Here is a 12,482-nt window from a genome sequence, read left to right as displayed (position 1 = left end):
TGCTGAAACTTTTCCACAACACTGGCATCTAACTGAGCCGCTTTCCATAACGCATGCAATATTACGGAGTTCTCCTTTTAACCCTGAAAATGCTTTTTTCCCCTCGCTTGGTGTGGGACAGGCGGGCCGGGGCTGTGTGGAGCCCGGCCCCTTTCCGCCTCGGCCGCGGCGTTCCGGGGGGACGCTTTCTGCGGCGGACTTATGGCGGCTCGGTGGGTCGCGGGTGAGTTGTACTATTTCCCTTCCTTCTCTCCTCCCGAAACGCTGCGAGCTGCCCCCGGGAGAGGCCCTGCCGAGAAGGAAGGCTTGGGAGGGACAGCTGGCTCCCTGCCAGGAGCTCCCCTGGGCCCTCGGGGTGCCGGGGCGGCTCCTATTCCATCACCGAGGCCCAGCCCTGGCCGCGCTCGCCGTTTCCAGGCCTTTACAGGCAGTTGGATAATGCTGTGTGGAGTTCAGGGGCAGTTCTATTGTCTTCATCCGTACTAAATCCCACATTTTGCTGGCAAAAGGGTAGTTGTTGATGTACTTGCTGCGCGGTGGGGTCAGTGTCAGAAGGTGAGATGTGTTGCTCTGTAACTGCAGCTTCGATAATGATGTGTGGCTTTTTTCTTACTCCTCCGTGCAGGGGATCACTGTTCTCCGAGGCGGTAGCAGAGCGGAGCACCTCATCATGCCGACGGTGGTGGTGATGGACGTGTCGCTCTCCATGACACGACCAGTGTCAGTGGAGGGCTCCGAGGAGTACCAGAGGAAACACTTGGCAGTCCACGGCCTCACCATGCTGTTTGAGCACATGGCAACCAACTACAAGCTGGAGTTCACGGCCTTGGTAGTGTTTTCCTCGCTCTGGGAGCTGATGGTGCCTTTCACGAGAGATTACAACACACTCCAGGTAGGGTGTGGGAAGCACAAGCCCAGGAAGTTACCAACCTTAAAAAAAAACCCAAAACCCAAACAAACGAACAACAAAAAAAGACAAAGAGAAACCCCCACATCCCCCCTGCATGTTTCTAAATCCCAGTGAAATTGTGTGATCTCATCCTGAGCACATCATCTTCAACCGAGTGTCTTATCTGTAGTTTAAGGACAGATGAAATCAATGCTTTTGAAATATTTTTCTGCTTCACAAATAGTACCTTTGCAAGTAACCACTGGATGGAGGAAAGGGCTGCCTGATGCAGTTCTTAATGTGTTTCTGTGATGTTCATGTTTTTATCTGTAGTTGCTGATTTGAAAGATTTTGAGTCAGGATTGTGGAGTCTGTCTCTGGAGGCATTCAAAACCATCTTGGACATGTTCCTGGGTGATTTAGGCGATCCTGCTCTAGCAGGGAGGTTGGACTAGACCTTCACGGGGTCTTTCCAACCCCTACCATTCTGTAATTTAGTAGAGAGAAGGTGATTTTAAGAGTATGTACCAGGTGAAACAGGGTTAAAATGAGAATGAGTGATTTATTTTTTTGCCTCACAAGTGAGATGGGAAGTTGGGAGAGAATGGAAAGAAGAAAGTCCAGGAGGGAAATTTCATCTGAATACAGTAAGACACTGAAAGTCTCTGAGTTCAGTAAAAATTGTACATTTGTAGCTAGTTCTATAAAAAAGGGTTGTTACTTGAAAGGATGAAAAGGTGGTCATGTCCTGGAACAGGCTGCCCAGGTTTGTGTGTTGTGGGATGCAACAGTTTTTAAAAGATACTCTGTTAACTTTGTGTTTTAGCAAAGGAGCACCAGTGCATTCTCTTTGATTTCTTGCCATCCCAGGAGTCCATTTGAGGAATTTCTAGGAATCTACTCAAGCACTTCTAGCATGTTAACTTTGCTCAGACCTCTCTGATGGTGATGTGTTAAGTGCAAAGTTTTCATCTCAAGGAGGAAAAGCTGGTTTATGGTTACAGAAGCACGTGGATATGAATTCTGGATTCTGTCACTCTCTCTGCCACAGAGTTTTTGTGAGACAGGCTTCTTGGTGTCTACTTTCTGAATCTCTAAGTAGTAAAAGCCAAGAGGATTTTCTCTGCTAAAGCTTTCATGTTAGATAGTATTTCAGTTTTTGACTTCACTGTTTCTCTGAGGCATGCAAAGAATTTTTTTCTCTTTAGGAGCTGTGCTTATAATATAATTCCTTCAAAGTCAGCTGTGGTTGTCATCTCATTATATTGATCATTCTTTCTTCCAGTTCTTTAACTTTGCAGGTCGTATGTGATCTCTAAGGTCTTTTCCAGCCTGGTCTGGTCTGTTTTGTTCTGTTCTAACACAGCACTTCACATTTACAAAGCAAGCATACTCTCCTGCCACACAACCACAGTGGATAACTTTTCTATGTTTCTACACAGTGATATTTCACCCAACAATGACAGTGGTGTTTCTTTTCACAGGAAGCCCTAAGTAACATGGATGATTATGACAAAACCTGTTTAGAGTCAGCACTCCTGGGGGTTTGCAGTATCGTCCAGCAGGAATGGGGTGCAGCAATTCCTTGCCAGGTATGACTGATTTCACTGTCTTACCATCCAGTATGTGCTTAGTACTCCCTGAAAGTTGCAGCTGGAAATGGTAATGTACTGTGAAAACATGAAAGACTCTCACAGGTGCTGTTGCTACAGAAAGACAAAGAATTAATATTTGGACTGTATCTGGAAGCTGAAGAGAATGTCTTTATTAAAATATTTAGCAGCAAAAAACTAGGCTGCTTCCTGTCCAGTGTGTATTATAGTGGATTGAGAAGTCTGGCCCAAGAGTGCTGTTTTGCAGCTTGGCTTTTGTTCTGGATGCAATCTTCTGTTCCAGGAGCCTCAGTTGGTTTGGGAAATGTGTAGTCACACAGATTGACCTTTCTCCTCCACTACCTGATGGTTTCCAGGGCTCATAAACAGTTCTAGGTCTCAACCAACAGCATGGGACTACTGCTAGTATCTTTTGACTTGTCTTCTTTCCCTCATGAGTCATTTGATGTGCATCTGCTCACACAACACCACTCAGCCCTTGCAGCTCTCACCCTTCTGAATTTCCTTTGCTGCTTATGGCAAAGTCTGCTTTTAGCCTTTATTTTTCTGAGGTACTTCAGAGCTCGCTGGTCTTTGGGCTAGGCTTTAAGTTCAGTAATTTTGCAGCTCAGTGAGCTGAGATGATGTCTGGAGCAATATTCCTTAAGGAATGAAAAATGGAGGTTTACTGGTTAGTCAATGCTTCACAATCTAATGAGGCTAAAAGGCACCTTGGGAAAGCAGACATCAAAGCAAAGAACTCAAGAGAGGTAAAAATCAAGCATAGATTAGACCTTGACAATCTGGTCTCTCATTTGTGCCATGGCTCATTTTCCTGGAACTTCAGGTGCTGGGGTGATGAAAGGCAGTGGGGAATGGACTCTGTAGAATCTTGTCATAGTGCAAAATTGTACTGGTGAGCAGTAGTTCAGGTGGTAACTGATGAGACTGCCAAAGGGAGAGAGTGGGGACGAAGAGAGAATATGAATCTGGATTTAGCAGACATACACTGGGTTTTAACTGGATTTGATTTTCCTTACTTCTGAGCCAAAAAATAATGCCTGCTGTGTGGAAAGAGCAGCTGTTTTACTGCTCTGGAAGTGACTGGGGCTCAGCTGGGTGTAAAGAGTTTCATTATTCAGCATAACCTATTACTGCAGCTTTCCACAAGGAGTGCACTTCGGATGTGCAACTGAAGGGAAGAATGGAATTTTGCTGCAACATGTGAACAGACTGCAGCTGTATTTGTTTGTGAAGAATTAGGGTGATTAATACTACCTTTTGTATGGCTCCTGTGGCTTGTAGTGGAAACTGGGTCACCCTCCAGACTCTGCAGAAGGAATGGCTTTGTCTTCTATCTGAAAATAACCCCAAAGTTCTTGAATCCATCAGCAGCAGGCTGCTTTTTTTTGGCCTGTATAATCACTGGTTTTCTAGTGTGCTTTTTGAAATGCCCAGGTTTATGCACAGGATCAGTGCTTTCTGGTTATGAAATACAAAATTTAGTGCAATTGCTTAGTTACCACAAAATGTACACTCACCCCACATGTGGTTTACATGGCAGTGGTTAAATCTTCCCTTCCTCATGGGTGACCCTGTGTCTGGAGGTTTTACTCACACTTCTTTCCCCAGGTCAGTGGAGGAAATCCCTACGTGAGCAGAGCTTTTCTGTACAGAATTGTGTGCCACTAGGGAGGCTACCAAGATGTCTAGTTGTCCCCTGCAGACAGAAGCTTGTTTTGTCTTGCAAATGCTAATCTGTCCTCTTTCACTCAAGGTTGTCCTTGTCACTGATGGCTGTTTGGGGATCGGCAGAGGGTCCCTGCGGCACTCACTAGCGACTCACAACCAGCGAAGCGAAAGCAACCGGTTTCCACTGCCCTTCCCATTCCCGTCCAAGCTGTATGTCATGTGCATGGCAAATCTTGAAGAGGTGATGTCTTTAACGTGTACCTTCTCCTTTGTTGCCTTGGGTAATTGGGGTTTTCTTCCCTGAACTAATGATCAGGTCAGCAAAAAACATATTTTGATGTTCTTGTGCTTAGTTTTAAGGTTTAGTTGATGTTCTGGTGCTCAGTGCTATTTATTCATTGAAATTCTCCCAGGCAGCTAGTACCAGAACAAGAGGACACAGTCTGAGGCTGCGCCAGGGGAGGTTCAGGTTGGATGTTAGGAAGAAGTTCTATACAGAGAGAATGATTGCCCATTGGAATGGGCTGCCTGGGGAGGTGGTGGAGTCGCCATCATTGGAGGTTTTCAGGAGAACACTTGATGGGGTGCTTGGTGCCATGGGTTAGTTGTTTAGGTGGTGTTGGATTGGTTGATGGGTTGGACGCGATGATCTTGAAGGTCTCTTCCAACCTGGTTTATTCTATGTACAATTTAAATGTAACTGTGATATCCTTTCTGAAGTTTCTCCTTGTACTGTTATTGTTCACTGCTATTACTAGGTAATAATAATGAGTAGTATCATAATTCTTACCAGTTGTGTTGGTTTCTCCCTAAGGGATATTGTACAATTTTGATTTCTCTGTTTATATTACTAACTTCACTGCATTAATTACACTGGAAGCTTTTGGGGGCCTTACTTGACCTACAGTTAAATTCCTGAATATGTGAGTTCTGTTGCAAAGATGCTCAGCACTTCAAACCACAACAGCTTTACGTAGGAATGCGAGCAAGCAAAAGTGTGAGGTCTCCAAAGCAACTTCCCTTAGCTTGGAAGAAAAGCTGGCTGCTGCTTTTCTTCAAGGCACCTTTGAAACATCTCTGTGCCTGTAAAAATCTCTCTAAAAATCCTCACTGTAGTTTGAATGCTCTTGAAGAGAAAGCATTTAAAAGGAAGCCTATATAGACTAAAGATGAGGTTTTATTAATAGCATTGCTTTTGACTTGACACTTACATCCCTCTGTCCATTGCAGGAGGATTTTCTACTTAGGCATGCAATAGATGTTTCAGCTTCAAGGTCTCTATCAAGGATGATCCTCTTGATTAAGCTAATGGACTGAAGCATTGTTTGCACATCACAATAACTGAGAAAACATTTGCAATAAATCTTCACTTACTGAGAAGTTTAGGTGCTTTCATAAGCATTCTCTCAGTACTTTAAAGAATTGTATCTGCCTTCCCTCATAAACATTACATTATCCTGAAGGAGCTGGAAACTCAGCATTGTCAAGAAAATGCTGGAGTAGTTAAGGCATTCCTGTGCTCTGGATGAGTGACAGTCAAGCAAGTCAACATCTTTCCTAAACTGAGGGGCCCAGAACTGGACACAGTACTCAAGGTGTGGCCTGACTAGTGCTGAGTACAGGGGCAGAATGACTTCCCTGCTACTGCTGGCCACACTATTCCTGATCCAGGCCAGGATGCCATTGGCCTTCTTGGCCACCTGGGCACACTGCCGGCTCATGTTCAGTATTGGTTTATTCAGTGAAGAGTGGGATGAAAAAGTCATGTTAGCATTCAGTCAGATGCTTTTTAGTGTGGTCTATATTTTCTGAAAATACATCTGTTAATAAAAAGAGAGTGAAAGGAAGACAGCAATGTTTCACTTTGGTTGTATGGGGTTTTTCAGCTTCAAAGCACAGACTCCTTGGACTGTCTGGAGCGGCTCATAGATTTAAACAATGGGGAAGGGCAAATTTTCACCATTGATGGCCCCCTTTGCCTGAAGAATGTGCAGTCCATGTTTGGGTAAGTAGCCTTGTAGATTATGCACCTTTGTGTGAGGTTTTCCAGTTAGTGCCTGTAAAGAGAAACAAACATAATAAGAAATCTGATGATCTGAGGTGTTTTAATTAATCTTGGTTTTTCTTTTAGTTCATGATTTTGTTAACTATATTTTTGTCTTGACCTTCACTGGTTGAGGTCAATATTCATTTTAATCATCATCTAACCAAATCATAGCATCTGTTTATGATTGGCAGAAAGAAGACACCAGTTTGCAGAGTTATTGTTAATTTGCCATCAGTGTGATAATGTGCTGTTTTGCTTCATAATTTAAGCAATGCCAGAACTGTTGAATTAACTGTAGTTGTTAAAACTAGAGGTTTGGGAGCTGTTAATATGCTTTGGACAATCTCTTCTCATTTAGTCTGATTGTATTCTAGTAAGCTAATAGACCTGGCTTATACACCATTCCATGCTGTTCTCAAGTGTGGCCACTTAACATCTGATGTTCAAGTGTTTCCCAGACCAGAACCTTTCGTTATAGATGAGGAAATTGACCCCATTCCTAAAGCAATTAATACAGGTAACAAATCTTCAATGGCTTTTTTACTTCAATCCCTCTGACTTCCACCTTTTCATTACCACTTCTTACCCTGTATAGTTATTGTTTCATCCACTTTTTCTCTGTAGAAAATCTGTGGAAAGCTGACTGTAATTTCTGGGATATGCTGCAGCAGGGATTGAGAACATTGATCCTGTTTCAGCCACGTGTGCTTGGTAGAAGGGCTGAAGTAGGGTAGAGGCACTTTGAAACCTCAGAGTATAAATTTCTAGGGGGAAAGACTGGATGGCTGTGCTGCGATTACGAGACGGGACTCAGCCTGATGCAGGCCAGGTGTCCACTTTATTATGCAAAATCCTTCTTTATAAAAGCTAATACAACACAAAAGCAGTTTACAACTGGAACCAGGGACTCTGTTATATCAATCTGCTATATATATGAAGTCTTACACTCTCAGGTCATAATAACCATTTGTAATCAGGTATCTGCCCTCCTCCAACTACACTGCTGCACCGTGTTGCCATAGTTCACAAGCCATCAAGGCCAACGCTGTCTTCTCTTATCAGTCCAGCAGTGCTTGGAGCTCAGCTTTCCAAGATTTAACCCTTCATTCCTGTATCCACAGCTGTGAAAGAGTCACAAATCCCTTCATGGCTGCTTTCCATGAATATTCCCATAAGCTTCATGTAGGATGGGAGAGTTGTGTTGGAGAAGGGGCTGCATTTTGTGTTAGAATTGCCTTTATCAGATGGGCTCTGTCAAGTTAGAGAAACTGGCATCTTTCTGGAGATTTCTGCAAGGAGCCTTCTAGTAGCAGAATCAAGAAGAATTGATGAGGCAGCACAATTAAAGGCTGAGATTTAAGAAATGAGTTCTAATTGTGCCATACACATATGGACCTGTGTCTGTAGCTGGAACACAACATGCTTCATGCAGAGCAGAGTTTACAAAGATGATACTTTTTACACCTCTGCCAGCACAGAGCCAAAATCTCGTGCTACAACACACACCAAAACCTTCACATGGACATGGATGAGAAACATGAACCAAATACCACATTTCTTGCAGCCAAGAGCTGGGGAGGAAATTGTACAAGGCTGAGCATGAAGATCAGGCTGCCTCAGTCTTTTACCAGCAAATGCCACAGCTCTGTGAGATGGCAGATTTAGGTTAGACATAAGGAGGAAGTTCTTCATTATGAGAGTGGTGAAACACTGGAACAGGCTGCCTGGAGATGTGGTTGAGGCCCTGTCACAGGCCCCATCCCTGGAGACATGCAAGGTCAAACTCAATGAGACCTTGAGCAGCCTGATCTAGTTGGAGATGTCCCTGCTCACTGCAGGGGGATTGGACCTTTGAGAGTCCCTTCCAATCCAGTGCTTTCTGTGGTTCTGTGATGAAGCTGCATTTAAACTTGCAGTAAGCCTCTACAACTCAAGAACCACAACTCAGTCTTTCTAACCTTGGGAACAGGGCCCACTGGTGCTAATCCTGACAGAGAGCTGATGGGAGTTCCTGCAAGTACTGTGATGCCCGTTTGGTTCAAAGCTAGTAAATTTGCTTTAGTCTTTCGGGTTTTCTCCTTATGAATTTGTAAAGTGGCAATGAAAAAACAGTGCAGTGTATAAAGCAATGTGCACAACTCTGAGTTTGTCTAGCAGCACAGGTCATGCATAGCATGTGTGTCATGAAGGTTACATTCTCATCTTTAAAAGTGTTGTAGTTATTACATATGAATATTTGTATCTTACTGCAACTTTAGACAGCCTGGTCCAGGTTGGGGCTTTCCTGTGCTACCTCTAATCTCTTCTGCACAAAACACAGTGGTATAAGAAGTGGAAATGTTAAATTGACCACATTTCAGCTATTTCCAAATCTGACTTAGACCTGTTGTGTCCCTGCAGATCTAGAAATTGTTGGGTTTGTGGATATAGCTGACATTTCTAGCCCTCCTGTCCTGTCCAGACATTTGGTACTGCCCATTGCACTTAACAGAGGTGAGCAAGTTTTGTTTCTTTTAGCAAAAACTGCTTTAAGCTTCACTGGGAATGTCTGTAGTAGTTCAGAGTGTGTGTGGTGGTTTAGACTAGAAGCACAGGCTTTATGTTGTACCAAAATGCCAGGTGTCTCTAAAGACATGTTTGTGTGGTTACATTAAAATGAAACCCTTGAACACAAGCTCTTCTTTGAATACTGTATTCTTCAGAAAGTTAATAGAGATTAAAAGTTACTAACAGTGTCCTTATAGAATTATTACTTGTAGAACATGCTAAAATTACAGCTGAAAAGTTATGGGCTGTGAAATATGTGGTGCAACACTGCAGCAGCCTGTGGTAAGAACTTCCCCTTCTCTTTGCCTCGGAGTGGAGCAAAGAGAAGTGAGATTTCTCTTGGTAAAGAAGACTGAAAGCTCCAGGCAGGCTTTGACCTCTGTATTGACACTCCTGTCCTGCCAAGCCTTACATCTTAGAAAATACAAACAGCTTGATCACAGGTGAATTCCAGCCACTGAAGCAAAGTAAGTTACTCAGAACGACCACAAATAGCATAGGAGAGGAGATCTTTGGATTCAGGCTGCTTTTGGTTCAGAAGCAGACATGTATTTGTTGTGCTGTTTCATTTCACTTGTAGTTTTATTTCAAAGCTGAGGTTTTATTTGCAGTTTTTTTGGTAACTCTGTTTTGTGAGTAGGATGAAGCAGAATATTTATATAACATGATAGTGCCACTGTGCCCAGACAGTTAATTTAGCAGATGTTCCTTCTACAGAAGTATTAATTAACTCCTCCATGGCAGAAAATACTTGTCATGGAACGAGGGCTTTTGAATTTATTCTTATGTTGCCTCTCTGTTTGCCTTTATTCTTCCCCAGAAGGTGATGAGGTGGGACCTGGGATCACAGATGACACTGAAGATGAGAATTCAGCTAATCAGATTGCTGGGAAAATCCCCAACTTCTGTGTTTTGTTACACGGCAGCCTGAAAGTGGAAGGCATGGTGGCTGTCGTCCAGTTGGGGTATGAAGCTGGATGTCTGCCTGAAAATTCTCTTACTCTGCTCATTTATGCTTTATTTATAAATGATGCTTATTTAGATCTGCATTCTGTGCAGAACTCTGCACTGCTAGACAAAGCTGTGGATTCATAATGGTGTATCTGTTTCTGCCACTATAACTTGTAAATAGTGAGCCTCTATAGAGTGGGAGGGAGGCAATTTCTAGGTAAAGAGTAGTGGAAGATTTTCTGCCTTGGGGATTTGCTCTTTTCAATAGGCCAGAGTGGTATGGAATGCTCTATTCACAAGCTGACAGCAAGAAGAAATCAAACCTCATGATGTCACTCTTTGAGCCTGGTCCTGAGCCCCTGCCATGGCTAGGGAAGATGGCACAGCTCGGACCCATTTCAGGTACTGGTCACACTCACTTGAGTAATTCCTCCATATTCAGTGTTATGTGAGTGACCTTGCCAAATCTCAGTTGTTAACTCTGATAATTTTTTTCTTTCTCCCAGATGCAAAAGAAAATCCTTATGGAGAGGATGACAACAAGAGCCCTTTTCCCTTGCAACCCAAGAACAAGCGCAGTTATGCACAGAACGTTACCGTGTGGATTAAACCAAGTGGCCTCCAGGTAATGGTACAGGGCTTGGACTGGATGCTTTGATCAGCAGCAGCCCCTTCAGCAGCAAAGTGGAGCCTGTGCATGTCTTGTCTGTTTAATGCAATTGCTTTACTGCTTTTTTTCCCCTTTTTATAAATGCTGTCTCTTTACAATGCCATGATCAAAATGCAATCAGAAAGCACAACTGGTTTAATGAAAGCCATGTCTCCAGTGTAGCATCTGGCCTTGTTTATTGGATTGAGTATAATTACCATTTATGCTGCAGCCTTTGTGAGGTGCAGTCTTGTCAGTGATCAGATTAGTTTATCAACAAGTGGTTGAGGGATTCTTTTTTTTTCTGCAGCTTCCCCAGCAGTTGGGGGAAGATTTTATTTGCAGTTGCCAAAACGTTATTTGTTTTTCTTCTTGGCAGACAGATGTCCAGAAGATCTTGAGAAATGCAAGGAAGCTTCCTGAAAAAACTCAAACCTTCTATAAAGTGAGTGTTGTTTCAGGCTGGCCCATGTTTGGTCCATAGTGGTCATGGGGCATTTGAGAGAGGAACACACAGAGTTTGTGGTGTGGTCTGTGCAGGCTTAGAGGGCTTCTCAATTACCTACACAGTTCTGTAGAAAAAGAGACTTCCAGGGTCTGTTTTACTGACTAGTTATGGTGAGGCATGGGGGTCTGGTTTCTTGCCACCATGTTCTCTTAGCAGGGTGGCATATAAGATGCAGAGTTGTGGTACTGAAGTATATGGTTTAGCACCAGACTTGGTAGAGTTAGATAATGGCTGGACTTGATCTTTCCAACGCCTAGTTCCAATCCCCCTGCCATGGGCAGGGACACCTTCCACTGGTCCACGTTGCTCAAGCCCCCATGCAACCTGGCCTTGGAACACTTCCAGGGAGGGGACATCCACAGCTTCCCTGGGCAACCTGTTTCAATGTCTCACCACCCTCACTGGAAAGACTTTCTTCCTAATATCCAGTCTACATCTTCCCCTCCTCAAGATAAAGCCATCGCCACTCATCCTAGCGTTACAAGCCCTTTTTAAAAGACCTTCCCCAGCTTTCTTGTAGACCCTTTTTGGACTCTGGAAGGCTGCTATTAAGGTCTCCCCAGAGCCTTCTTAGCTGAAACCCTAACTGTTGTGCCACTATCATCTTCAGCCCTGAAGCATTTTTCATCTGAGCTTCTCGGCAGTTTGCAGCAGCTGTACTGATCACTCAGGTTCTTGTCTTTCAAGTGGCTAAGCTTGCCCTTAAAAACAAAAGAAACACAGGTGTTATGTGAAGGCTTATGTTGACTTTAAAGGGTTTTCCCCCCACTCTTTTCAGGAACTCAATCGTTTACGAAAGGCAGCTCTGGCCTTGGGCTTCTTGGACCTCCTGAAAGGTGTGGCAGACATGCTGGAGCGGGAGTGCACCCTGCTGCCCGACACGGCTCATCCCGACGCGGCCTTTCAGCTCACACATGCTGCTCAGCAGCTGAAAGTGGCAAGTACTGGAGCATCAGAATATGCTGCCTATGATCAGAACATTGCTCCACTGCAGACAGACTTTTCCAGTAGCAGTACTGAAAGAATGTGAAGTCTCCATCTTCAGAATTGCTATAGATGAAGACTTCACTGGTTTCAATTTTTTATCCTGTTTACTTTCTAGGGCCTGTTTAATTACTGTTGGGAGAACTTCCTATCAAAATGGGGTCCCTTACCTGCCTCAGAGCCCTCCAAATAAATGTGGCTGGTTTGTGGTAGCTTTAGTCAGGCCTGGAAACTGTGAGAAGTGTCCCAAAGTCATTTACTGTGTCGGATGATGGATGGAAGTTACTCAATGCATGTGAGGAGACAGAAAAAGCCATCACAGGCAGCAGACTGCTCATGGCTTTTGGCATCCTCAAAATGCAGTTACTACGTAACTGATCTCACTGGTAAAAGTACCTTAAAAGGCAGCTACTATTCTTCATACCCTGACTTGCCTAGTCCAAAGGACACCTGTGAGTCACTGTGCAAGATCAGACACACAACTAATTTCAGTGTGTTGTCACTGATTTTATGCCCAACAAGAACCAGTCTGTACCATCCCAATGAGTGATCACTTGCACTGCATTGCTTATGCTTGTAAGTTACTCTGGTCAGACATGGGTTTTATTTGTGTAATATTAATA

The 12,482-nt window shown here is 43.7% G+C and overlaps 1 protein-coding gene across 2 annotated transcripts; it reads left to right on the top strand.

Annotated features, from left to right (window-relative positions):
- The first annotated feature begins 173 nt into the window (after positions 1–173).
- On the top strand, positions 174–12,471 carry INTS14 (integrator complex subunit 14). 2 transcript variants are annotated; one of them, XM_054168939.1, is made up of 12 exons: positions 174–223; positions 626–892; positions 2,374–2,481; positions 4,259–4,414; positions 6,060–6,178; positions 6,595–6,737; positions 8,621–8,713; positions 9,588–9,732; positions 9,987–10,120; positions 10,225–10,343; positions 10,747–10,812; positions 11,654–12,471. In XM_054168939.1, the coding sequence occupies exons 2-12, from the start codon at positions 671–673 to the stop codon at positions 11,903–11,905; spliced, it is 1,557 nt and encodes a 518-aa protein (XP_054024914.1). In that variant the 5' UTR covers positions 174–223; positions 626–670; the 3' UTR covers positions 11,906–12,471. The 2 variants fall into 2 exon arrangements, with proteins under 2 accessions (XP_054024914.1, XP_054024913.1); XM_054168938.1 differs by lacking the exon at positions 174–223 and adding an exon at positions 480–510.
- The last annotated feature ends 11 nt before the right edge of the window (positions 12,472–12,482 follow it).

This window comes from Dryobates pubescens, chromosome 17, assembly GCF_014839835.1.
Source record: "Dryobates pubescens isolate bDryPub1 chromosome 17, bDryPub1.pri, whole genome shotgun sequence".
Taxonomy (NCBI): Eukaryota; Metazoa; Chordata; class Aves; order Piciformes; family Picidae; genus Dryobates; species Dryobates pubescens.
Note: the sequence above shows the minus strand (reverse complement) of the source record. Positions and strands in the feature narration are given on the sequence as shown.

Coding starts and splice junctions, on each gene's coding strand:
- INTS14 (XM_054168939.1), top strand. CDS start 671: ATGCCGACGGTGGTGGTGATGGACGTGTCGCTCTCCATGACACGACCA. Junction 10,121..10,224: donor ACAGCTCGGACCCATTTCAG/GTACTGGTCACA, acceptor TCTTTCTCCCAG/ATGCAAAAGAAAATCCTTAT. Junction 10,344..10,746: donor TTAAACCAAGTGGCCTCCAG/GTAATGGTACAG, acceptor TCTTCTTGGCAG/ACAGATGTCCAGAAGATCTT.